Source organism: Dasypus novemcinctus, chromosome 23, assembly GCF_030445035.2.
Source record: "Dasypus novemcinctus isolate mDasNov1 chromosome 23, mDasNov1.1.hap2, whole genome shotgun sequence".
NCBI lineage: Eukaryota > Metazoa > Chordata > Mammalia > Cingulata > Dasypodidae > Dasypus > Dasypus novemcinctus.
In genome coordinates, this window is record NC_080695.1 from 71,830,446 (window position 1) to 71,857,643 (window position 27,198).

The following is a 27,198-nucleotide window of genomic DNA, read 5'->3' on the forward strand; positions in this document are numbered from 1 at the left end:
CTGGAGCACCTCTGCCGGCTCCCGAGTCCTTCGCCAACTCTTAGGGGACCTGGATGTGAGAACCAGGGGTACGGGGTGCCTGGCCCGCCCTGACCCTGGCAGAGGAGCCCCTGAGTGTACCAGCCGGGATGCAAATAGGGAGTCCCCACAATCAACTTTGAGTTGATAGGATGTAGGGGCACGAGTGAGGGACATTGTCCACCTTTTCCGTTTAAGCAAAAATGTTCGATGTTTATTATTTTATTGAGATATAATTCACACACCATAAAAACTCACCTATTCAGAGTGTATGATCTAGAGGCTTTCAGCATATTCCCAAGGTCAGGCAACCTTCCCTACTAACTCCAGAACACTTTTCAGCGCCCGGAAAAGAATGCCGGTACCCGTGAGCAGCCCCGCTCCACCTCCAGCCCGACACCACCCGCAGCTTTCTGCCTCCACCGGCCGGCCGATTCTGGGCGTTCCCTACACTGGAATCACCAAGCGGTATTTGGTCCGGCCGCTGTCCTGAGCACGCTTTCAAGGGCCCCGCACGGTGTTTGGCTGGAATTCCGCCCACGCCGCGGGTAACTTGTAATGGACTCCTGCCCCGGCGGAACCAAGCGCGATGGCAGAGCCACCCGTGGACCCCGAAAAGAACGGATGAGGCGGCAGTCGCCTGAGCCGGAGGACCCGCGGTGCCCGCGCCCCGCCAGGTGAGCCCGCGGCGCCCCCAGGTGAGCCCGCGGCGCCCCCAGGTGAGCCCGCGGCGCCCCCAGGTGAGCCCGCGCCCCGCCCAGGTGGGCCCGCGCCCCGCCCAGGTGGGTCCGCGCCCCGCCCAGGTGAGCCCGCGGCGCCCCCAGGTGAGCCCGCGCCCCGCCCAGGTGGGCCCGCGCCCCGCCCAGGTGGGCCCGCGCCCCGCCCAGGTGAGCCCGCGCCCCGCCCAGGTGGGCCCGCGCCCCGCCCAGGCGGGCCCGCGCCCCGCCCAGGTGAGCCCGCGCCCCGCCCAGGTGGGCCCGCGCCCCGCCCAGGTGGGCCCGCGCCCCGCCCAGGTGGGTCCGCGCCCCGCCCAGGTGGGCCCGCGGCGCCCCCAGGTGAGCCCGCGCCCCGCCCAGGTGGGCCCGCGCCCCGCCCAGGTGGGCCCGCGCCCCGCCCAGGTGGGTCCGCGCCCCGCCCAGGTGAGCCCGCGGCGCCCCCAGGTGAGCCCGCGCCCCGCCCAGGTGAGCCCGCGCCCCGCCCAGGTGGGCCCGCGTTCTGCGTCGCCCCGGCGTCCTTGCCCGTGATGGCTGGACAAACTGCCCCAGCCTCTGGAAAGCTCCACCAGGCGATCAGTACGCGCGGGCGTCTACTGTGTGCCAGGCGCCGTGGACGCGACAGCGATGGAGGCCAACAGGCGCCGCGCGGGCGGGGAGGGGGGCCGAGTCGCGGGGCGGAGCCTCCAGACGCCCCGCCTACCGCCGCCTCACTCCGGGCGGAGGAGGAGCTGTGCGGGGCGGGGCCTCTGGATGCCACGCCCCGCGGCCTGCGCTGCGGCGCTCTGGGCGGAGCCCCGGGTGCCGGCCCTGGGAGGAGGAGGCGGAGTCGCGCTGGGCGGGGCCTCCGGGCGCCCCGCCCCCTCGCGCCGGGAGGAGGAGGCGCGCGGCGCGGCCCCACTGCAGCGCGAGCGCGCGAGCGGGCGGCCCGGACGGAGCGCGCGGCCTGGTCCCGAGCGCCGAGCGGGCGTCGCGCAGCAGACAGGCCGCGGCCGCCGCCCCGGATCCCGCCTGAGCCGCCCGCCCGCCTCCCTGGGCCGCGGGCGCCGGCGCGCCGGGCGGGCTGGGCCGGGCCGGGGCCATGCGCGCGGCGCCCTGACGATGCCCGGCCGCCTGGCGCTCGCGCTGGGCCTGGGCCTGTGGCTCGCGGCGCTGGCGGGGGGCCCCGGGCGCGCCTGCGGGCCGTGCGCGCCCCCCTGCCTCTGCGGCCCCGCGCCCGCCGCCGCCTGCCTCGTCAACTGCTCGGGTCGCGGGCTGCGCGCGCTCGGGCCCGCGCTGGGCATCCCCGCCGACGCCACCGCGCTGTGAGTACCCGCCCGCCCCGGGCGCGGGGCCGTCGGGGGCGCGGGGGCCTGAGCGGCGCCGGGGACCGAGCCGCGCGGGGTCCCGGGGCGGCGGCGGGCGGGCCTGCGGGCGTGGGCGCGGGCCAGGCCTCTCCCGGGCGAGGCTCCAGCCAGTGCCGCGGGCCCGACTAAATAAGGACAGGCTGCGGCGCGGCGGCCGGCCCGCTGGCGTGGGCAGCAGGGGAGAGGGGAGCCCGGTTCTTGGGGATAAAACGGGGGGCCCCCGCCCGGCTGGGGGAGGCCGGGGCCGGCCCGCGGGGGCGCAGGCTCTTGGAGGCGGATTAGAGGCGCTGCACTGCGCCTGAGGCTGGGGTGAGGGTCCTCAGGACCCCGGGAGCCGGGCAGGGAAGCCAGGAGGTTGGGATCCTCTCCCTGGTGTGCAGCGAAGGTTTCCCGGAGGAGGTGACCGAGCAAGGATTTGAAGGATGTGTAGGAATCGGTGTGACACGAAGGCAGGCGGGAAGCCGGTGCAGAGGCGGGTGCTTCTGTGCAGTGAGCGCCCCGGGGCAGGGGCTGCAGGGGCAGTGTGAGGGGTGGGCACAGAGGGATCAGGAAGCTGCAGACACAGGCAGACAGGCAGCCTCCTTCGAGGGCCAGGCCCTGTGCCGAGCAGGAGTGGTGAATTGATGTTTAGTCCTCACCAAGCCCCCTGAGGTTAAGGAGCCTCAGAGCTGGGGTGGGCAGCTGGGGTCCAATCTCCGAACCGGGCCGTCATACGGCATGAGGCAGCCTCAGGACCTGTTGGGTTGGACCGGTGTGGCCACTTGTTCCTCGGTCCCCATGGCTGTGATTGCACTTCTTAAGCCGGAATTCCCTCTCTTCCGACTCCCTGTGGGAATCCCCTGGGGAGCTTCTAGCAGGTGGCAGCCCCAACTCATTCGGGCTCTAAAGTGGTCTCCAGGTGACTCCACCTGGGGAACTCTGTGGTCAGTTTGGATGCTCCAATTGCGTGGGGCGGGGTGGGGGGTGGTACCTTGCCTTGTGGCCCCCCGGCGGGGAGGACAGCACCCTCCAGACCCCCCTGGGCTGCGCCAGGCCTGCCTGCTCCCTGCTGACTGGCACCCTGGAGCTGGACCGCCTCTCCCCTGTCGTCAGTGTCCCACGATTGCGTCAGAACCACCCACCGGCTTCATGATGCTGTGGGGGATGCTGGGCCCCTGCTGGTCAGTCCCCACTTCCCCCAGCACCTGGCACCACGCTGGACCCAGCAGCTGCCTGGGTGGGTGGCCGGGGGCCAGAGCAGCACAGGCTCTTGGGGACCCTTGGGGGTACTCCAGGGGACTTGAGGTCCAGCCTCTCCATCCTGGGTTTGAGAAAGGGGCTCCTGGGAGCTGGCAGGAGTCCCTGAACAGCTGCCCCCCAAGTTTCTGGCTGGCCCCTAGAGGGCTGGGACTGAGGAGCTCATGGGGAACGGGGCCCTTGGCACAGGTGCTGAGAGCCCCCCGTCGTGTCTTGGCTCCGTAGGCTGCCCCAGCCATTCTGCCAGCAGCGCTGCCAGCGCCCGCCCCGGGTGCCTGGACGTGCTGGGCCACGCCGTCCCACCATCACCCTGCATTTGTGGCTCCTTGGCCTGCCCGCAGCGCTGCAAGGCCTTCTGGGGTCGAATGCTGCTGCAGAGACGGTGGTCTGAAAAAGACGACGGTACTCGGCAAAATGTTTAAAACTTTATCACGGAGAACTTGAACGCACACGGAGGACAGTGGGATTGTGCATGAACTTGAGGTGGCCCGCCCTGCCCACCTCCCACATTGTCTGAACCAAGTGCCCTCCCCCACCCCCGACAGCCCTTTGGGGCACCACGTCGCAGGGTCACGCCTCGAGCCTCCTCAGCCGTCGGGCCTGTTCAGACGTGCCGTTTGCGCTCATTTGGTTCGCGCTTGGATGGGTCCACGCGGCGCAGTCATTCTTTCCAGACACTCGCCTTCTGTCCCGTCCCTGTGCGTTTGATCCTCCAGTGCCTGGGTTTCGGGTGGCGTCTGTGCGGTATCATCACTGTGGCACCATCGGAGGGGCCTTGCTGTCCTCTGTAGCGGGAAGTGGAGCTGCGTGGGGTGGTGGGCCCCAGCTGCCACCTTGGACAGCATGTGCCATCGTTGCAGTCTGGCTGGAAGGGGCTGCCGGGGACCTGGGCAGTGCCCGGCCTGACGGCTTTCGGATGGCCACTGCCTGGGCGAGGCCAGCTGCCGATTTGGGCTGAGGGGTTTTGCTTGGGCCTCGTGTCGTGTCTTGACTGTGTCGGGTCCGGGCTAGGCACGTGGCAGGGACCCAGGAGGGACCTTTGCGTGAAATGCTGGTGGCTTTGTGTCTCTTTTGGCTGGGAGCCCCCACGCGCCAGCCCTTTCCTGCCAGTCCCCTAAAAATGGAGGATAGTATGGCGGTCAGCGTGGCCAAGGCAGTTTGAGGGGGTCCTGCTCAGGCCGGGGGTTTGGGAGCAGACCTGTGGGCTTGGCGTGGGCTTGGCGTGGGTGTAACATGTCAGGCTGCAGCTGCTGGGGGGCTGCCGGGGGCTGCCGGGGAGCAAGGGATCCGCAGGCTTCTTTTCCCAGTCCCTGCGGCCTGAGAGCTGGGGGCAGGCTCTGATGGGGGGAGTCCCCCTGGGCCCCGGGTAGGTGAGGGCAAGGACGCAGATGACAAGGGAGGGCCGCTTGGGAGGGGCTGGGCAGGAAGGACCCCCAGCGGAGACTTAGCACATGCTCAGGAGTTGCCCAGGGGCTGGGAGAGAACCTTCCAGACTGAGGCAGGAGGAGGGGAGGGCTGGCAGGGTGGCGTTGAAGGGCTGGGCAGGGGCAGTGTGGTTGGGGCGTCTTCTAGAAGGATTGCTGGCTATTGTGGGGAGACTGTACCATGAGTGGTGGCATGCCCCCAGGTCCCCCACGACACCTGGCACCTGGGACCTCAAACTGTAAATGTGCGTGCCGCGAGGTTCCCACTTAGGAGCGTGGACGGTGGGGGAGATCCTCTTCTCTACGGGGTCGGAGAAGAGGAAGCCTCCTTCCATCTATGCTTTCTTTTTTTTTTTTTTCTGAGGTACCAGGACCAGAGATTGAACCTGGGACCTTGCGTGTGAGAAGCTGGTGCTCAACCACTGAGCCCCGTGACTCCCCTGAGTTGGTTTTTTCATTTGTTAGTTGTTTTGTTTTTAGGAGGCACTGGAGACCAACCTGGGACCTCCCAGGTGGAAAGCAGGTGCTCAACTGCTTGAGCCACGTCTGCTCTCCTCACTTTCTTTTTATTATTTGTATTTATTTGTTATTTTATTTATTTCTCCCTACCCCTTGTTGTTTGCATTTGCTGTGTCTGTCTGTTGTGTGCTTATCTTTTTAGGAGGCACCGGGGACCAAACCTGGAACCTCTGATGTGGGAGAGAGGCGCCTTATTGCTTGAGCCAACTCCACTCCATGCTTTGTTTTTCATTATGTTTTCCTCCTGTGTCTCTTTGTCTCTTGTTGTGTCAGCTTGCTGTGCTTGCCCGTCACTCCAGCTTGCTATCTTTGCTCATCTTCTTTAAGACACACCAGGAACCGATCCTGGGACCTCTCGTGGTAGGCAGGACCTCAATTGTTCAAGCCACATCCGCTCCCCTCATTTTCTTTTTAAAACATCTGAAATATAACTGGCAACACGTCGCTATCTGTCACATCCGGGTGAGGGCGCATGGACGTTTCAGATGGGTCTTTTACGAGTTAATGACGAGCCATTTCAAATCCCTTTTCAATGAAACTCTTAAAAGCTCTAGAGAAAAGCGTCCTGAGTTCCAGCTGTGACCAGCGGGGAGCAGGGTTGGCCCCGAGGCAGCGGGCAGCACCTCTTGCTGGGGTACGTTCTCGCCACCCGCCCTCCCCCGTCCAGGGCCCCGTGCCAAGCCTTCCTCCAGCAGACCCTGCACGTCCTGCACAGCTGGGCCCGGCGGTGTGAGCGCCCATCGTGGCTGGTCTTTCAAACCCTGGGTGGCTCCAGCGTGAGGGCAGGGCGCCCGCTGGGAGTTGTTGGGGGTCTCCACTGCGGGACTGGCCCCCTGGGTTCGGGCCCCACGTGGGTGACTCTGGGTGAGGGGGAAGTCTGTCTCGTGGGAATCTAGAGGGGCTGCCACCTTCCAGGGAGGGGCGGCCCCGAGAACCCAGGGGTCAGGCCACGAGGTGCTGGCAGGACCTTCCCCAAGGGAGGGGGTCCCCGCGGATCCTGCCCCTCTGCCCTGAGGACCCCTTCCCGTGAGCATGTAAAGCCCCTCCCCCCAGGGAGACCCCCAGGCCTGGCCACGCTTTCGTGTGTGAGAGAATCGAGCGAGGCTGGTTGGGGGGTGCCGGGTGCTACCCTTGACCTTGCCACGCCCTCAAGCCGTGGGGGGAGCGTGGGTGTGCCCGAGGAGCCCCCAGTGCCCCAAAGAGTTGTCTGTAAGTGTTCACGGCAGGCGAGTGGGTGGATGGTGACTGGGTCGTAAAGAGGAGGGAGGTGCTGGCCCCCGCACCGCGCAGAGGGGCCTCGAAACGCGGCGCTCAGGGCGGGCCCAGGCACAGCCAGCACGTGTCGCGGGATTCCACGCACACGGAACGCCCAGGACGCGCAGGTCAGAGGCGGCAGGGTGTGGCTGCCGGGCTGGAAGGCAGGGGACAGGGTGACCACTTAGTGGGTCCCGGGTTTCTTTTTGGGGTAACGAATTATCCTGGGAATGGGTAGTGGTGATGGTCGCACAGCCTTGTGCATAGATGAGAAACCGCTGCACGGTACGCCCGAGAAGGTGCGTGTTATGGTATGTGGGTTATACCTGTTTTTACCAAGAGCCCTGAGAAAGCAGCCCCCACCTGCTGCCCTGTCGTCCGCTCTGAGCCCTCTGCCCCACGATGCTGGAGCCGCTCTTGTCCCATTTTGTAGACCTGGGCTGACACCACCAGAGTCACTGTGGCCCAGCTACGCTCTCGTCAGCATGCTCCACGCAGACCCTTGCGGCCGCACGCGGGCCCTGGGCTTGGTTCACGTGGGCGGGATGGGGGGCTCTGCTTTGCGGGCTCACGGGTGAGCGGGGCTGGGGCGCTGCCTCAGCGACCGGGGGCACCGAGGGGCTCTGGGTGCGCCCCTTCCGCCTGCTCCTGCTGCCGCTGCGTGTTCCCCACCTTCGCTCCGTCCTCGGGTCCCAGCGCCTCCACTTGCCATGTGACCTCAGCCTCCGAGCCTCAATTTGCTCACCTGTGACATGGCACCGAGACTGGCTGCACCCCGGGGACGAGTGGGGCCTCAGGTGAGGCTCACCCTAGCCTCACCTCCTCATTCTCGGGGACCTTTACCTTGTCCTCAAGAACCTGCCGCCGGAAGACTTGCCCTCCTGCTCCCCAGGACAGCTCTGCTCCGGAGCGGTCGCAGCCTGAGGCCCAGAGGTGGGCCTGCACCGCCACGGCGCCCAGAGCAGCGCCCGCAGCAGTGAGGGCTCCTCCGCCCCCTGCAGCGCCCTCCGTGAGGCCACCCCGCACGGCTGGCCGGTGGCTGCTGCCACCCCCAGCCCATCCTTCTCACGCTCTCCTCTACTGTCGTGTGTGTGTTTTGCGGTGCCCGCGTGTGACCCCAAGCGCCTGAGGCCGGGATGGGATGCGCCTGAGGCCCGGCCAGGACACGCGTGAGGACGGCTGGTGCGGGTGGCCGTGCATCTCCCTCTGGGGCCAGCGCCGGTGCCTTCTGGCAGGCTCGTGCCTTGTGTGCGTGCGACTCGGCCCCTGCCGGCTCCCCATGGATGTGCCCCCCCTCCCCGGGGCCTGAGAGCAGGGTGTCTCCTCCAACTTCCCGGTGGCGCCCCCTCCCTCCGTCTGCTGTGCCTTGGCCGCGAGCCCGGCTGCGCGCCGGCCGCCATCTTGCGACAGTCCCCCGGGCGCCACCGGCGCGGGGCCTGCCTCTGCCAGCCCCCCAAGCTGTGGGGGGCCTGCCTTCCCTGCACACCCCGTGCCCGGGGGGGCCTCTGCAAGTGGGGGAGCGGGGGACCCCGGCTGCTGAGGGGAGGGCGCCTGGGCGCGGGTTTCCACCGAGGAAGCCATTTTGGAAGAAGACGCGCTTTTTCCTTCCTGGAACGCTCCGCAGTGGCCGGCGCCAGCAGCGGGAGCCCAGATGGGCTCAGCCCGCCCAGCACTTTGGAGGAGAAACATCCTGTTCCTCCTGCTGCCGCCCGGGGTGGCGGCGGCCGTGGGGGCTGGGCGCAGCGTGGGGCCTGCCGTGGGTCTTGGGGGCGCTGGCGGGGGCGCCCCGCAGACCTGCCGCAGAGGGGAACGTGGCGGGAAGACGCGGCCCACGACTCCCCTGGAACGTGCCGTGCTTCCTGGCGTGGCAGTCGTCGCCCCGTGCGCGGGGCAGGGAGGAGGGCGTGGGGGGCGGTGCCCCCGGCCTCGCCACCCCCACGCCCTGCAGGCCGCTTGGGGCCACGCTGGACAGGGCCCGGGGGATTATGGCCTGGGGAGCCCGGCCTTGTGCTAGCGGTCACTGCCAGGCCGTCGTGCGTGCCCGCTGACCCCACCGTCCTGTGGGGTGGTGGCCAAGGTCACGCCCATGCATCTGCCCCGCCCGCAGGCCAGGTGGGGACCCTCCGCCTGCCAAGCTTCCGGCAGCCTGGACCCTGAAGGCCTGAGCTGGGGGGCACCCTGGAGCCAGGAGATGGTTCACATTGTCACGTGACCCCTGAGCCTCCGCACATCTGTGAAAGGGGCTGACATGCCCCGCCCCTTCTGTGGCGGTGAGGTGGGACGGGAGGAGGCGGCTCTGCATTAGGCCGGGCTAGGGTGCTGGTCCTGTGCCACCCCCATCCTGGAAGGGGGCCTCCGGCCAAGCGCGACGGGGCAGGCCCAGCTGATGCTCGGTCACGTGGTGAGCGCCCCGAGGCCTGGCCCCCAGCCTGCCTTTGACCATGGGTTCCAGGGGAGCCCTTGGTGGCGACGTCACCACTCCCCCCCAACGCTGCGTCTTGGCGAGGGTCCAGTCGGGGCCGGTGCGACCCGTGTGCCCTCGGTGCCACGTGTGAGGAGGATGCCAGGGCACGGGCCCTTCCAGCCCCGACGCCCGGGCCCGGGTTCCTCCAGGTGGGCTGCCGGGGGTCTTGTGCTCAAGGCCCTGGGTGGCGGAGCAGCGCAGGGCGGGCTTGGGGTCCTGCCCCTCGCCCGAGTTAGTGCTCTCTCCGTGTTTTTCTTCAAACCGACTGGCTTACACTTGAACCCGTTAGTCTAAACATTACCGTTTCCGGCCGTGGGGCGCCAGCGCTGGCCGTGGGTAGAAGGGGACGGGAAGCGGAGAGGAGAGCAGGAGGAGGGGGCGGCTGGGCCTGGGGCCCGCCTGTCCCCGGTGCAGAGGGCGGGGTTGGCGCTGGCCCCGCAGCCCCCCCGCAGCCCCCACAGCCCCTGCAACCCGGCCCGAGCTTGCTGGGGCAGCGTGGCCATGCGGGCTGGAGAGGTGGCGAATGGGTGGGGCGCCGCCAGGCCTGTGTCCTCCTGCCAGCCTGGCCGCCCGGAGGTCCCTGTGGCCGTGGCCCCCTTACTGGGCCCAGGGGAGCCCGTTCGGCCCCCAGGACGGGCTTGGGGCCGCCCCGCGGGCAGCCAGGAAGCCTGAGGCCGCCCTCCAGGAGCTGGGCCTCGGGCCTCGAGGGAGCGGGCACCCTCACGCTGTCCTCGCTCCCAGAGGAGGCGCTGCCTGGGTCACGCGCGGTGGGGCCTCGAGGCTGCTCCCTCCGCAGTTTTCCAGGACGCAGCCCGCTCTGGGACGGGGGCGCCAAGCCGGGGCTGGGGCCTGGCACCCGCGCGCGCCGCTGATGACACCCGTCTGGAATGTGCAGGCGCTCCGCAGGGGCTGGGGGCTGGCCCCAGACCCCGCCCAGCAGAGGGGACCTGGGGCGGGGGCGAGCGCCCACTTCTCTGCTGCGTTCTTCTCTCAGGCCCCACCCGCGCCCCTTGACAGCTCCTTCCTCGCCCTCCCTGGTGAGCCGAGCCTGGGAGGACCGAGCCCAGAGCCCCAGCTGCCCCCGGCCCTGCTCTGCCCTCCCTTCCCCTGCCCGCCCCTCCCTTCCTCTCCTACCCTCCTCCCTCCCTACACCCCACTCTCTCCTCTCCTCTCCTCTCCACTCCCCTGCCCTCCTCTCTCCCTTCCCCTGCTCTCCCCTCCTGTGTTCTCCCTTTGTTCCCCTTCCTACCCTCCCCTGCACTCCCTTCCCCTTCCTTCCCCTGCCCTCCCACCTCCTCCCCTGCTCTCCTCTCCCCTCTCCTCTCCTCCCCTGCTCTCCTCTCCTCTCCTCCCCTGCTCTCCTCTCCTCTCCTCCCCTGCTCTCCTCTCCTCTCCCCTGCTTTCCTCCTCCCTCTCCTCCTCTGCCCTCCTCTCCCCTCCTCTGCCCTCCTCACCCCTCCTCTCCCCTCCTCTGCCCTCCTCTCCCCCTCCTCCCCGCCCCTGCCCTCCTCTCCTCTCCGCTGCTCTCCTCTTCCCTGCTCTCCTTTTCCCTCTCCTCCCCTCCTCTCCCCTCCCCTGCCCTCCTCTCTCCCTTCTCCTGCTCTCCCCTTCCATGTTCTCCCTTCATTCCCCTCCCCTCCCCTCCCCTGCCTTCCCCTCTCCCTTCCCCTGCTCTCCCCTCCCCTGCTCCCTTGTTCCCCTTCCTCACGTCCCGTCCCGTGCACTCCCCTCCCTCCTCCTCCCTTCACCTGGCCTGGGAAGCAAGCAGGCGGCCAGGATGCCCCGGGTGGGGTGGGCAGGGGCAGCTGTGGTTTCCTGGCTGAAGGGGTCCTCAGGGCCCCTACTGGGCACCTTGGCCTGGGTGGAAGCAGGGCACACTGCTCACCGGGTGTGCTCCTACAGGACGGACACGAGGTGCCCCCTGTGGAACCACCTGGAAGGCTGGGGGAGCTGAGGCTGCCCCGGCTGGTGGGCAGAGGGCTCCCCAGTGACTGTGGGGGCCGTGGGCAGGCAGGGGCAGGGTGGGGCGCCTGGTGCTCGGATGCGGTGGGAACGAAGAGGTCTGGGAAGAGGGTGCTGAGCTGCAGTGGGCAGCACGGGGTCCCTGCCCACACGGCTCTCGATGCCCCCCACCTCTCTTGGGGACGTGGGGTGAGGTCTGAGTGCTGCGGGTGGTGGTGGCTGGACCCCCTGTGGGCAGGTGGGGTGGTTGGTGCCCAAGGGAGGGGCACATGGGTTTGAGCTGTCGCAGGTCCTTGCCTGTCCCCTCGTGGCGGGGCGGGGGGGGGGGTGTCCCTGGACGTCGCTGGCTTGGGGCGCAGAGTGCTCCTCCGGCCCAGGCTGTCTTGGGGAGCAGGGGCCCAGGCTGTGCCCGTTGGGGGCAAGGGGCCGCTGCCCTGCTCGGCCGGCCTCTGAGCCTGTGCTCTGCGCCTCCCTCTGCCATGTGGGTGCGAGCCGGCTGCTTGCCTGCGGGGCTCCTGGCTCCCCCCACGCTCCCCCAGCTTTGCACACAGGGGTCTCTCCAGGGGCCGAGAGGGTTTTGTCCTCGTGGGCTTGGGGATGGGGGGTAGGCTGCGGTGATGTCACTTGGGGGGAGCCAGGGCTGGGGGCAGCCCCAGGGGCTGGGGGCAACTCCAGGGGTTGGGGGGCCGGGGCTGGGGGAGCTCAGGGTTGGGGGAGCTCCAGAGGCTGGGTGGGGGGTCCAGGCCTTCCCCCAGAACAGTGATGACAAAAGCAGGCGGAGCCGGGCCAGGGGCTGTGGGCCTGGGGCTGGGAACTGCCTGTCTCCCCTCCAGTGTCCCCTTGCCAGTGGACGGCGTCCCCACGGCCTGCTCCACGCGGGTTTCCCTTGCCCGGAGGCAAGCTGGGGGCGCAGCCAGTGCTCTGGCCTGCGGAGCAGCCCCCAGTCGCGCCCCGGGCTGCCTCCCTGGGCTGGGGGAGCACATCCCGCCTGCCAAGATGCTGGTGGGGCATTTCCTGTGCCGTGGGTGTGGCCAGGCCCAGAGCCTGGAGGGCAGGGAGCCTGGGTGGGGGCAACTGGGCCCCCAAAGAGCCGGGACAAGCAGAGATTTGATGGAACACTTAATCAACCCAGGGGACGGCCAGAGCCCGGGGCCAGGGCGGCTCCCAGGCCCCGGCCCTGATGGGTTTTCCAGAAAACAGGATGTGGGAAAGCAAGGCAGCCCTCGCCCTCCTCCTCGGCTGGCTGAGGCCCTGGCTGGGGCTCCATCCTGCAGCCTCCAAAGCCCTCTGACCACGTGGGCGCCGGGGCAGGGGCGGCCAGGCGGGGAGCCTGTGGCCAGGCCGCAGAAACCATCGGGGCTGGTGGGCCGGCCACCCACCCCCCACCAGTCCGTCTTGTCCCCCTGTCCCGGCCTGGCGTGGGCGCCCAGCAGCCCCGGCTGGGGGCCCGGCTGTCGCTGAGGGGCCATGGCAGAGAGCCTGGCCCGGGCTGCAGGATACCACCCGCCCTTGCCGTGGTGTGCAGAGGGGGCTGGCACCATGGGGGTCCGTGGCTCCGGCCCCTTCCCCACCCCCGCCCCGGCTGCCTTCTGCAGCCCCTGCCCTGACCCCTTGGGCAGCCTGCCGTCCCCACCTGCCACTGACGCCTGGACACGGGTTCCCCTAGTTCAGAGGCAGAAGGGGGGGCCGAGCGCCCCGCCCGCCCTTGAGCCTTCCCATGCACCCTTTAGACGGCGGCCCTCCGCGGGGTCCCGGGCTCTGCACCCTGTGCCCCTCCTCTGCGTCTGCTCTGGAGGAGGCGCTGGGGTGTTGACACACGCTCGCCTGGCCCGGGGTCCTGAGAGCGTGCCCGTGGCCACTGCCCGTGGTGATCCACGCGGCTCGGGGACCAGAACCTTTTTTGTCTTCTGACGTCTGTGGCCAAGTCGGAAACCGAAGCTGCCATGCCCCTTTCCGAGGTGGCTCTCGCAGCTGCGCGGCCGGCCCCCCGGGTGGCGGTTTTCAGGGCGCCGTGGGTGAGCCTCGCCCTGGGCTTGCTCCGGCCTGGCCGCAGCAGGCCGCGCGATCGGGCGAGGCCAGAGCGTGACGCTCCCGCCACCCTGGGAGAGGGCCCGTTCGCCAGCCCGCGGCTCCCTGTGCCGCACCGTCCCCGCCCCGGCGGACTCGGCTCCAGGCTGATGCCCCCCGACACTTTCCTGCGGGCATCCCACCCACATACTCCACCCCGTCCTGCCCACCCTGCCTGGTCCCGTCTCGGGGTTCTGCTCCAAATCCCCGTTTTGGGAGCCTCCCAGCTTCACCCAAAGGGCAGGCTGTGGCCCCTCCCGCCCGGAGCCCCCCTGCTGAGGTTTGGGGTTGGGGGCTCACTAGGGCTGCTGCCTCTACAGCGCAGCCAGGGGCGCGAGGAGCCGGTGCTTGATCCCTCCTGCCAGCCACTCGGCCACGGGCTGAGACGGCCACTCCAGGGCCCCTGGGAAGACCCAGCCCCCGGGGGTCGGCGGCGTGTCTGCTCCCCCTCCCCCGTGCTTTGCTTTAGCCAGGGGCTCAGAGGGACCGGAGCCTCTGGGCCGGGCTTGCCCACTCGGTCACCTGGGCGCTGGCCGTGACCCCCGTAGCCCTCGATACTGCCCCTGGCTGTGCGGAGAGCACACGCCAGCCACCCACTGCCCTGCCCGCACCGCGGTGTCAGCGGCTTGCCCCCACTCGGGTATCGGCTGCTGTGAAGGGCAGGTCCTTGGGGGACGTGTGGCCAGCTGGGCAGGGATATTTCCTGATCCAGCACAGCCCCTCTGGTGTAGGGCCCCCATGCAGCCCCCCAGCATAGCCCCTGGTGTAGGAACCCCCCATCCCCCTGGTAGAGGGCCCTCTACACAGCCTTCCAGCATAGCCCCTGGTGTAGGACCCCCCCAGCCCCCCAGCACAGCCCCCCACATAGCCCCCCTGGCATAGGGCCCCCCCACAGGCCCCTGGTATAGGGCCCCCCAACACAGCCCCCCTGGCATAGGGCCCCCTAGCATGGGCCCTCTGACACAACCCCTGCCCCTGAGGGTCCCGGGCAGTGAGCCGTGCGGGGGCTCTGTGCCAGGAGTCTCATCCTGCAGGGACCCTTCCCCGCCCACCCCCAGGGTGTCCTTGGCAGCCCTTGGGACCCCCGTGTGTGCTGGGCTGAGCAGCAGAGCGGGGGGCTTGCGGGTACACCTGCTCCCTCCACCAGTGCCCAGGGACCCCAGCTCATGCCTGTCGTCCCTGTTGAGCGCCGGCCGTGTGCGGGGCCAGGCTGGAGAAGGCTGGGTGGCGGGGGGAGCTGGGCTTCAGAACACCCCCCTCGAGGGGCCAGGGCGGAGCCTGGGCGGGTGTGTGCGGGCATGCAAATGGGAGAAGCGTAACCAGCGTGCAGAATGGGGAGGTGTTAACGGCAGGATGGTTTGTGGGAGAAACAATCAGGTTTGAGCTGCGGACTGTAGAGAGCAGTGGAATCACGGCCTCGTCATTCGTCACTTGTGACAAACGTCACGGCAACGTGGAGTGTGGTGGTGGGGCGCGTTGGGAGTCCTCATGGCATGCATGCCTGCTTGGGAAGCTCACGACGGCTCCAACCATATGACAAAAGGCAAGCTGCACGCCATGCAGAAGGGTTGGGAATAGAGAAAGGACGTGGGACCCACGCCCCTGGCCCACTTCTACGTGGGGGGCGAGCATCGTTCTTTGTCAGTAGGTGAACCTCAGCCGCATTTTCTTTTTGGATTTTTTTTTTTTACAGAAAAGTCACGCCTAAAATAGAGTTCCTACAAACCACCCTACTGTTACCACCTTGTGTTAGTGTGGCATATGTTTTACCATTTGTGAAGAGTATTTGTGTAATTGTATTTTTTTTAACTTTTGTGTTTTTTAAAGATTTATTTATTTCCCCTCCCCCCCCCAGGTGTCTGCTCTCTGTGTCCATTCACCGTGTGTTCTCCTGTGTCCGCTTGCATTCTCGGTGGCACTGGGAATCTATGTCTCTTTTTGTTGCATCATCCTGCTGTGTCAGTTGTGTGTGCGGTGCCACTCCTGGGCCGGCTATGCTTTCTTTTGCGTGGGTGGCTCAATGTGGGGTGCGCTCCTTGCGCAAGGGGCTCCCCTATGCAGGGGACACCCCTCCCTGGCACAGCACTCCTTGCGTGCACCAGCACTGCGCGTGGGCCAGCTCACCACACGGGCGAGGAGGCCCTGGGTTTGAACCCTGGGCCTCCCATGTGGTAGGCGGACGCCCTATCCGTTGGGCCAAATCTGCTTCCTTCATTGTATTCTTAACTATTGTTCATCGATTACAGTAGGGCTCCCTGTGTTGCACAGTCCTATGTTTTAAAAAGTTTTTATCCTAGTAACATACATGCAGCCTAAAATTTCCCCCTTCAACCACACTCACGTTTCTGATGAGTGCCGTTAATCGCAGCCATGATGTGCGCCTTCACCACCATCTGTGATCACAACTTGTCTGTCATCCTACATAGTGGCTCTTACAACTCAAGCACGAACGCCCCTCCCTACCTTGACCCCGCCCCAGTACCTTTCACTCCAGATTCCGACTCTCTGAGTTGCTTTTCTAATTATTTCATGTTACTAAGCTCTTACAATATTTGTCCTTTTGTATCAGTCTTATTTCACTCACCACGATGTCTGCGAGGTTCGTCCGTGCGGCCACAGGTGTCAGGACTTCCTTCCTTTTTATAGTGGACTAATGTTCCCCCGTGTGTAGACACTACACTTTGTTTATCCAGCCTTGGTTGACGGACACTTGGGTTGCTTCCATCTCTAGGCAATTGTGAATAATGCCACGATGAGCATCGGTGTGCAGATACCCTGCTTCCACCTCTCGGGTGTGTACTTAGCAGTGGGATTGCCGGGTCTTGTGGTAATTCTACACTCATCCTTCCGAGGAACTGTCAACCTGTCTTCCACATTTTACATTCTCACCAGCAGCGGATGAGGTTCCTGTTTCTCTGCATCTTCTCTAACGCTCATAATTTTCTGGTTTTTTTTTTTTTACTTTGTTTTGTTTTTAATAGCAGCCATTGTAGTGGGTGTGAAGTGGCACTTATTGTGGTTTTGATTTGCATTTCCCTAATAGCTAATGATGTTGAACCTCTTTTTATGTGCTTCCTGGCCATTTGTATATCCTCTTTGGAGAAATGTCTGCTCAATGTCTTTTGCCCCTTTTTAATTGGGATCTTTTTTTTAGTTGATTTGTAGGAAATCTTTATATATTCTGGATAGTAAACCCTTATCAGATATGTGGTTTTCACATATTCTCTCCCATTGAGTAAGTTGTCTTTTCACTTTCATGATAAAGTCCTTTGATACACAAATATTTTATTTTGATGAAGTTCCATTTATTTTTTCTTTTGTTGCTTGTGCTTTGGGTGTAAAATCTAGCACACGGTCCTGAAGCTGCTTCCTTCTGGGAGTTTTATAGTCCTGGTTCTCATATTTAGATCTTTGATCCATTTAGAGTTAATTTTTGTATAAGGTGTGAGTTTGGGGTCCTCTTTCATTCTTTGTGTTTATTGGTTTTTCCTTCATTCTTTCGCATCATAAGGATATCCAGTTCTCCCAGCACCATTTGTTGAAAAGACTATTCTTTCCCCACTGGGTGGACATTGCAGTCTTGTCAAAACCAGTTGGCTATAGCTGTGAGGGTCCGTTTCTCAACTCCCCGTTCAACTCCATTGGTCATTGTATCTGTCCTTTTGTTAGTACCATGCTGTTTTCAACACCATAGCTTTGTAGTAAGTTAGGAAATGTGAGTCCTCCAACTTCTTTATTCTTTTGCAAGATGGCATTGGCTATTCAGTACTCCTTACCCTTCCATGTTCATTTGATGATTGGCTTTTCCATTCCTGCAAAGTAGGCTGCTGGAATTTGATGGGGATTATGTTGAATTTGTTAAACCTTTTGGGTAGAATTGACATCTTAACAATATTGAGTCTTTTTTTTTTTTTTTAAGATTTATTTTATTTCTCTCCAGTTACCTTCCCCCCTCCCCCCGTTGTCTGCTCTCTGTGTCCATTTCGCTGTGTGTTCCTCTGTGTCCGCTTGCATTCTTGGTGGCACCGGGAATCTGTGTCTCTTTTTGTTGCATCATCTTGCTGCATCAGCTCTCCGTGTGGGCAGTGTCACTCCTGGATGGGCTGTGCTTTTTTTTGGGTGGGGCGGCTCTCCTTGCGGGGCGCACTCCTTATGCGTGGGGCTCCCCTACGTGGTGCTCCCTACGTGGGGGACACCCCTGCATGGCATGGCGCTCCTTGCACGTGGTCGCGTTGCACGTGGGCCAGCTTACCCCATGGGCCAGGAGGCCCTGGGTTTGAACGCTGGACCTCCTGTATGGTAGGTGGACGCTCTATCAGTTGATCCACATTCGCTTCCCAATGTTGAGTCTTCTAGTCCATGAGCATGGAATGCCCTTCCATTTATTTAGATCTTTTTAAATTTCTTTTAGCAAAGTTTTGTAGTTTTTCACGTAGAGGTCCTTTACATCCTTGATTAAATTTGTTCATATTGTTGGAGCTATGAGGTGGATGGCTGTTTGTTGTCTTGATTGATTATTTATCAGTCTTTAGTACAGCATCTAGGACTGTTTTTAGAAGTTTAGAACTTTTTATTCTGGACAGCAGAATCTTGGGCAGGGGCCTCTTGCAGTTATTCTGCTGCTACTGGCACTCACGTGGATTTCTAGTCAGGTTCCAGATCCATCTATTACTTTTATTTAAAAGAGTTTACACCTTTAATTTAAAAGGGGTGCTGAAGGGAGACGATCTCTTTTCTGTAACTGCTTCTTGCTGGCTATGGGCTGTAGTCATTGCTTAATAAGGTGTAAAACTCTTAATTTATTTTAACTGGAGGAAGATGGATCTGGCATTCTGTACGAAGTTGGATGAAGTTTTCATATGGTTAATAAGATGTTTACTCTGAAAGAAACAAACTTAATTAAAAATTTGGAATACCCGTTTTTAAAAGAGGACACATTGGATTACAGAGGTAGATAAGGTTAGGTGCTTATAAAGATGGCACTCTTTAAAAGCTGGTGGGAACAGCATATATAATTTTTTTTAAGTTATCTATCTTTAGAGAGAAATTGCAACAGACACTTAGCTTTGTCTGAAGACACATTCTAAGCTGTTTAATGATTGACACTCATTCGCTCTGTCAGATGCTCTTGGTGAACTGGCACTCCTTGGGCAACTGGCTTCACTCAGGATTAGAACACTAATTTGGAAATACTTTTAGTTTTTACCTGTGGGAGTGATTAGAACTACAGAATAAAGATTTTTACACCTTGGTTTTCATTGTACAATTTTTAGCAATTTTGACTTGTTCAATAGGTGACTCACTATCAGCAAGCAAGCTTTACTTTTGCTACACAGCAAAGTACAGCAGAATATAGAAGTTGACTGAGACTGGCTGAGACTGCCACCTTATTTTATAGACATGTTATTAACTGTTTAGAAAATGATTTTACCAGGGATTTAACATGTCTAATATACTTTTGCACTTGATCTAAAATAGAAAAGATAACATTACAATTATTAGGCATATACTTAGTACAGGATAAAAGTGCAGCCCTTAATATTAACTAATGTATTACTTAATGCATAAGGATTCAGAGTTGCAATTATTAGTTTTGAGTTTTAGGTTTGTAATACTTTACATGTTATCTCTCCATGAGAGCAGGCTATAATGCTAATTGTGTTTAAGTTTTACTTACAGTATTCTGGTATCATGGCTCTACTTAGCATGTTTTTCAACGCAGTGAGCAAGTTGCAGCATCTTTTATCTTAGAGAGATTTTCCAGTATTTTACTAGCCTGGTGCATAGTGCTCTCTGGCACCATGGAACAGTGCCAGTCTGGAGGCGATATCTATTGTACACTTGGCTGTACTGAGTCATTATTGGCTGCAGGAGCTTGAAACTGCAATATAGTTTCTATCAACTTCAGGAGCAGAACTAGAGACTGATATAGCACATATTTTTAATTGAGGGGTCAGTGACTAGCTTAGCCAATAACTCACATGGAGAGGCCACTTGTAATGTATACAAGGCTTGGTTCGAATGCACAAGAGTTTGACAATGTTAAAGTTTATTTTTTGTTTTATATATATTTTAAACAACTTAATGCAATATATATATCAAATGACTATTACACAATTTTACTATGAAGATAACAGTAGGTACTTTACTTTAGTAATAGAGGAAAAATATTATTTTTCATTGTTAGAATGAAAACAGAATATTTCTAATAGAATCAAGACAACTTTTTATTACCATTTACTTAAATGTGTATTTTGCAGTGGCCTTCAGACAGGTTTATTATTATGAAGTTGTTTCTGCTACTAATACTAATCTAAGTTTTTTTAGTTAACAATGACTTCTACAACTAGAACTATTTAAACATTTTCAGTTTGGAAGATGTTTTACAAACTCTTTATAATTGACTATAACCGCATTGACTAGACACTTTATGTTTAAATAAACTTAGTAAATTACAATTACTAATGAAAGAAATTTACTCTTTATTTAAGAGAGCATATCTACAATTTTTTTTTTTAGCTTAATTTCACTCACTAAAGATTTTGTACATAATGTTAATTTAGTTTATAAATTAACTATGGGAGATTACACTCAAGTTAAATAAAATTGAAACTATAATAGTTTATGCAAGGAATGTTCTCTTTTTTTTTTACAGGAAGCTAAAAACTTCTTTTTTTTAAGTTATGAAAATTATTAATTTAAAAGCATAACTGACTACCAGGTTTTAAAACACATGCATACTGACTACTAGGTTTTAAAACACATTACACAATTACTTAATTTTTTTAAAATCATAACCCAGGAAAGATTTTTCTATAGTTTTTATGGACTTTTTTTTACTTACTGAAATTTGTTAATAGAGCTACTAATTACTTTTATTTCGTTGGAAAGAAATCTTCTGGAAGAATTAAGGCTCACCAGATTGTGGAGAAGAAAATAATTTATTCTCAATTTTGCAAGAAGGGGTGCAGAGCCAGATATGGCTGGTGCTACGAACAAAGAAAAATGACACAATTTATACTCTTAAGCCTAGCATGCAAGCTCTTCCTGTTTTTCTATAGATTGGATACTTCAGAAGTTACAGCTTATCTGAGATTTAACTTTTCCACGCAAAAGTTTGATTTAACTGCTTCTTCTATCACATTTTAACTATTTTAGTTTTTACCTGCTCCCTCCTTTTTCAAATAAGGAATAGAATTTAGTGCTGAAATGGCACTGACTTAGTTAGCTCCTTCTTGGGCATCTTTTCACTGCCCATAGGACTGGCCTAAACTGGTCTCTTTCACTGCTGTCTAACCCGGGAGTGGGAGACTGAGGCAGCAGGCTGCCGGGTTACATCAACATTTTTTTAATGTGAAAATTAACTTAATTTTTGTGTGTTTTTTTTTTTTTGCAATTTATGGCTGACAAAGGTTTAAACTGGGAAATTACTAGGCAAACTGATTTTTAATTTTCTAGCTTAGTAGATAGGTTTAATCTACTACACTTAGTTTTGCTTTAAAAGCTCTTGCAAAGAGGAGGCTTTTTCTTAATTGTTTCTATAATCAGATTTCTATGACTTTTTCATTCTGCTTAGTTTAATTTGGGCTTTAAGAATATTTATAAATATAACTGCATATTTAATTTTTAACAATTTGAATAGACCTCTTTTAAGAATTTTTATTTGTTAATTTGATATTATCTTGATGTATGAAGGCATACATTGAGCATTTTTTTAAAAATGGGCAGACACAAAGAGTTAGACACAAACACAACTTATTGATATTACTTGTAATTTGCATTATTTTATATACTATTTAGCTTAATTAGGGGTCTAGAAATACATATTACTTCTATAACTGCATATTTAACCTCAACAATTTGAGCAAATAGGCAGACATGAATAGTTTGACACAACAACATGACTTTAGTTACTTTAAACTTTTCAAAGACTTTTTAAACTTTTTTTAATTTGCACTATGACTATGCAGTTTACCACAAGAATTTTTTTTCTTACTTAATGGATTGTAATAACTAAAATGTTTTCAATGCCTTAGCACCATTTTGTTTTAGAACTTTATATTTTACTTTGAAATTAGCAGAGTTTTGGATAAGCAACAAGATTAATTTTATATATATTTACTGAGGCTATTTGAAGCCTCAGGGAGACAGACTGGTTTCTCTCATGAATTGCCATTTTTAGGAACACTGACTGTCAAGGCAGGAGACTTTTCCTTTTCTACTCTCTTTTTTGGTTTTGGAGATAATAAAACTCTAGTGGCCATTTAACTTTATTTTATCAGGCAGCAATTTATTTAGTTTACACTTGAATTCATGAGAGAAAGGGTTACTAATACTAGGAGAGGAGACAGTGATGTCTCAGCTTTTCTTAATTATGAAATAACTATAGGCAAAGGCAAAGGGTGAGGTTAGGCTTGAAGTAACTATAAACAAAGGAAAGGTTAGTGCAGAATTTACACTTAAATAATAGTTTTAGGCTAAATTTACTCAGCTTTAATCTCAGTTATTGTCTTTCTATTGTTTTATAATATAAATGCATTTATAAATGATTTTAACTCTTACAGTTTTTATTAATTTTTTTAAAACTTATTAATTTTATAACACTTTTAAATACTTTTTATTCAACTTATAACATATTAAATGAACTTAACTATTACTTTAATTTTTCTTTTAAAGTAAAAGAATAAATCTTTTGCAGTTAGTTTGAAATAAAAGGCTACTTTTCAGGATTTGATTTTTAGAACATAAAATGTTCTTTTAAAAGAGGTAAGACTCTTCTTCAAACATTGAGGATATGATGAGGTTAAAGCACAAGAAGCTATTGATAAAATATTTTTTTTTGTATATTGATTTTACTTAATTTAATTATAAAAATTTCTTTTCCACAAACTTTTTACACTTTCAGTATTTATTTAGGTTTTGTCCTACACTTTACTCTTTCTAATAATTAATTATTTTATCTTAGGACAAAATTATCTTTTGTTGCTTTAACAATAAAAACACACTCTATATATCTCACATACTAAGTTACCAGGCAAACTTCTTACAACATATAATTGCCATTAATACTAAACAAGTTTGTTAAAATAATGAACTTTTTTTTTATTATAAATACTTAGTAGCATGTAATACCAGAAACAGTTTTTTTTTGGAAGCAAGTTGGCAGGGGAGATTGGCTGCCGAATAAGTTTGTTATAAAATTGCCTTTTATTATTATTATTTATCAATTTAGTTTTGTTAAATAATGACTTTTTGCAATTAGCTACTTAAATACTTTAAACAATGCTTTGTAAAACTTTTATAATTATTTATACCTTTAAGACAAATTTTACTTTCACAGAACACATTCTCTTACTTAAGGTTACTACAATACTTTCTAAGAACCTGAGCAGAATGCAAACGTATTTTGGCTTTGACACTCTAAGGAGGGAACTTTACTGCATTTATTCTGATTCTGCTTTTCACTTCTTTCACTTCCTCCCCTTCCAGGCAGTCAGGCGCACAACAAACAGGAATGCGGCTTATGAATAGAAGGGTGGACTCACTGGAAAGGGGCAAGCCGCTCTCCCCTTTCCAGCTTTCAGCCAAAATGGGCAGACAGAACTTACTCAAATTTGGCAACTCTCTCAGGGACCCAGCCACTTGACTGGGACATCTTCAACAAACTTGGGTGCGTGGCGCGGACACAGATGGCTTCCAAGCCCCGGCAAAGGGCCAGACCAGAGACAAGACAGCAGAGCATGCACAAACATCTAGACTCCGCAAACATCCAGACTCCTCAGCTTTTGCTCTAGAATCATTTCACCCCCTTGCCAATGGCAAGGGAGGGCTCCACCTCAGCTGTAATTCTACTCTACATAAGGACACAACTGCAACACTAGCCTTGAGCTGACACAGACAGAAGCACAAAGGTCACTAATCTGACCCACAAGTTTATATATTTATTTTCACCATGGCTGCCCCCACAGCCATCACAAACCTCAGAACACTTAACATTTGGTATAAAGCAAATTCATTCACAAATTAGCACCATAACAAAAGATTTCAGCTAGACTTTTCCACTGTTTAAACTTTACACCCAGACCAAGCTCCACCAGAAAAGCCGATCCATTTTCCTGTAACCAAGTTTTGTTTTCCTTAATCTAGACCAATTTCCAGGATATTAGGACTCGAACCTATAAATACCCTTCCTATTAAAATCGAGACTCCACTCCTTTAGTGGATATAAGACTAGTACCAGATTCTAACATGCAGTTAGACAACCCCAAAACACCAGGGCTTTTCCTCGGTTTTCCTCCTTTTCTCAAGCCTAGAGAGAACGGCTTCCCCCCAGCCTTCTGGGGCTACTAGGGTTCTCTCGGGAGGTGATCAGCCTCCCCTTCCTAGCAATTAAAGCTAGGGCCTTCCAGACTCTGCTCACCCGGGGAGTCTTACCTTCTTTTATGTTCGGAGTTCTTTTTCGTTCCCAGAATCTTTCTCTTTAGACTTTTTATTGCCCCTCGATTTTGTCGGGAAGATTCTGGTGGAGCCCACATCTTTTCTGGATTAAATTTAATCCAGGGGCGCCCAGATTTGGGGTTCACCCGAGTCCTCCCGGCTTCTTTGGGGATTTGGAAGGGGCAGCAAAATGCTACTGTCTCTGGCTTTCATTTATTGTCCCGGCGGAGTCGCCAAAAATGTTGTGGAATTTAAGAGAAGTTCAATTATTTGAGTATAGAGAGGCTAGGACTCAGCAATGATTTTGAGAAGGAAAAATGGTTTATTGACAGCCGGCCGGACTCGGGAGCTTTCTGTTTGAATCCCGAGCCCTGAACAAGATTTTTAAACGTCTTTTATACAGAGAGGAAAGGCTAAATGGTCCCTTTGTTTCAGTTCTCAATAGGCTTCAATTAGCATATATCTTCTACATCTTAGGTAAGCTTTTAGCATGGACTCTAGACATTCTAGATAAGCCTTTAGCACATTTGGTTTTTGCATTTCTCCTAAATACTTAAAGTTTATAGCCCCCGCATTGTTAAACATTTCCTGGGACTGGAGCCGCTGCCAGTCCCCAAGGGCAGGACTGCAGCCCCCCACCGTTCTACACCCACAAGTCAAACAACTTAGTTATTTCTGAAGAGACAAAGAGCCCTCCACCCATAGCCCACATCAATATAGATACTTGATTCTTTTAGTTACTGTTGCAAATGGAATTTTTTTCTTAATTTCCTCCTCAGACTCTGCTGTTACTAGTGTATAGAAACCCTACTGATTTTTGCATGTTGCTCTTGTACCCTGCCACTTTGCTGAATTTGTTTATTAGCTCTGGTAGCTCTGTTGTGTATGTTTTGGGACTTTCTCTCTATAGGATTCTAACATCTGCAAAGAATAAAAGTTTTATTTCTTCCTTTCCAGTTTGGATGCCTCTTCCTTTTTCTCTTGCCGAATCCTCTAGCTAGAACTTGCCGTACCATATTGAACCACAGTGGTGACAGTGGGCATCCTTGTCTTGTTCCTGATCTTAGAGGGAAAGCTTCCAGTCTTTCACCATCGAGTACAGTGTGGCTGTGGGTTTTTGTTTTTTTTTTTAAAGATTTATTTATTTATTTATTTCCCCCCTCTCCCCTGGTTGTCTGTTCTCTGTGTCTTGTTGTCTTGTTTCTTTGTCCGCTTCTGTTGTCGTTAGCGGCATGGGAAGTGTGGGCGGCGCCATTCCTGGGCAGGCTGCACTCTCCTTCACGCTGGGCGGCTTTCCTCACGGGCGCACTCCTTGCGCGTGGGGCTCCCCCACGCGGGGGACACCCCTGCGTGGCACGGCACTCCTTGCGCACATCAGCACTGTGCATGGGCCAGCTCCACACGGGTCAAGGAGGCCCGGGGTTTGAACTGCAGACCTCCCATGTGGTAGACGGACACCCTAACCACTGGGCCAAGTCGGTTTCCCTGCTGTGGATTTTTCATATCCGTCCTTTATCATGTTGAGGGACTTTCCTTCTATTCCTAATTTTCCAATAGTTTTTATCAAGAAAGGGTGCTGGATTTTGTCAAATGCTTTTTATCTAGCAGTTGAGATGGTCATGTGGTTTTTATCCTTTGTTTTGTTAATGTGGTGTGTTACCTTGATTGATTTTCTTAGGTTGAACTATCCTTGTATACCTGGGATAAATCCCACTCAGTCATGATATTTAATTCTTTTAATGTGTTGTTGGATTCGATTTGCTGTGTTTTGTTGAAGATTTTTGCATTTATGAAATTGGGCTGTTATTTTCTTGTAGTATCTTTAACTGTCAGCCACATTTTTTAACATTTTTTTTCTTTCTACATTCACAGTTATGGGATGGCCATCCTTGTGTGTATAATTTGCATGATATTTTTCCTTCCAATAAATTCCTGGAAGTGGCATTGTTGACTAAAGAACACACAGTCTGGAAGGTTTCTGATGCTTACAGCAGATCGTAAGAGCTGTAGGAATGGTCCGGCCCACCCGAGAGCCAGTGCCCATTTCCCCCGGCATCACTGACCCCCGGGTATTACGATTTTCAGAACTTTCCCAGCTCACAGATAAAAGAGCATAGCTTGGGGAATGGATGTAGCTCCGTGATTGAGCACCTGCTTCCCATGTACGAGGTCCCGGGTTCCATCCCTGGAACCTAAAAAAAAACCAGAAAGTACATTGCTGTTTCCGTTGGTGTTTTCTTCACTTGTTACTGAAATGGAATGTTTTTCCAAATGCCTATGGCCATTTGTATTTCTTGTGCTAGTTGCCCATTTTTGACGTTAGCTTTTCTGAAAAATTACAGTAGTTCTGTTTCCTTTATAGTTTATGGCAGTGCTTGTAGCGAGGGTGTTTTTGCCCTTTCATCTGTCCCCTCAGTTGCAAATGCTTTTCCCAGCTTGTAGTTGTTCAGCTTTTTCCTATACTTTAAGTGACAGGTGTGAGTATTTATGGAGTTGAATCCGTTAGTCCTTGCTGTAGTTCTGCTCTCGGCTTCATGCTTTGAAACGCTCCCCCTCCCGGGGATGTGTGACTGTTCTGGCTGGCCCTTCACTACTTTTTGGTTCTGGAATGTTGTTGCCCTGGAGGTTGTTGAGCTCTGCGCAGACTCAGGGCCCAGAGCTGCACAGCATTTACGGGACCCCCTCCTGGGTGACTCTGGAGGTCCCTTTGCCTTCCTTTTCTAGCGTTTCTTGACTGTTTTTACTCATTTCTGTTTCCAGGAAAACCTGTGAATTGTCTTGCGCGCCACTCGGGGTTTTTACTAGGGTTCTGTTAAACTTGCGGCCTGACGAGGGAACTGGGGCCTCCCGGGGCCTCTCGGGGAGGGCGACGTGAAGTCTGCTTTCTGCAGCGGGGGTGGCACGGCCCTGCTGGGTGAGGTGGGTGGGGGGTGGGAGGGCATGGGCTACGTGCAGGGGAGGGGCTGGAGGATAGGTCTGCTGCGTGGCCCTGCTTTGGGGCACCCAGCATGGGGCTGAGATGGGGTGCCGAGTGCTGCAGGGCTTGAGACTGCTGCCTCAGTTTCCCCAGATGAGAGCTCACCCATATCCTGTTAGACCAGGCCCCCATCTGGTCCCCGGGGATGGGCAGCTCAGAGGGTGGGTGGCTGCAGCTGTGGACCTGCGCAGTGTCTGGGAGTGGGGGGGGGGTGGCTCTGTGCCCCTGCCTGGGGCTGGGGGGCTGGCTCTGTCCCTGTCTGGGGCTCTGGTGCTGACCCGCGGTCGTTGCTCCCCCAGGGATGTCTCCCACAACCTGCTCCGGGCGCTAGACGTCCGGCTCCTGGTGAACCTGTCGGCGCTGACGGAGCTGTGAGTGTCCCCGGGCTGGTCCCGCTCCTTCCTGGGCGGCCGTGGGCTCGGGGGAGCAGGCTGCCCGCCCGTTCAGCGAGGAGCGACTTCCAGCAGACCCTGCCCGACCCCCCTTCTCTTCCAGGGACATAAGCAACAACAAGATTTCCTCATTGGAGGAAGGGATATTTGCTAATTTATTTAACTTAACTGAGATGTAAGTTGGTCATCCTTGGGTATCCCTGGCCGTGCCCCCCTCCCCGCCCTGGCCTCCATTCCTCCCTCCCGACTTGGGGAGGGGCTGGGGGTGGTTTGCTCCCCGCTGTCGCCCACACTCAGGGCGCAGGGCTGCAGGGGCGGTGGGGGGCGCCCTGAGGGCCCGGACCTCCCTAGACTGAGGCCAGGATGGACGTCCTCAGCTGCCTGTACCT

The 27,198-nt window shown here is 55.9% G+C and overlaps 1 protein-coding gene across 2 annotated transcripts in view; it reads left to right on the forward strand.

The window, feature by feature from the left end:
* The first annotated feature begins 1,820 nt into the window (after positions 1-1,820).
* PKD1 (polycystin 1, transient receptor potential channel interacting) overlaps positions 1,821-27,198 on the forward strand; it is a 68,309-nt gene continuing 42,931 nt past the window's right edge. For both annotated transcript variants that reach the window (XM_058286631.1, XM_058286632.1), the window contains exons 1-3: positions 1,821-2,035; positions 26,717-26,788; positions 26,913-26,984. In XM_058286631.1, the coding sequence (XP_058142614.1) occupies positions 1,833-2,035; positions 26,717-26,788; positions 26,913-26,984 (347 nt within the window). In that variant the 5' untranslated portion in view covers positions 1,821-1,832. The remainder of the gene's footprint in view (positions 2,036-26,716; positions 26,789-26,912; positions 26,985-27,198) is intronic.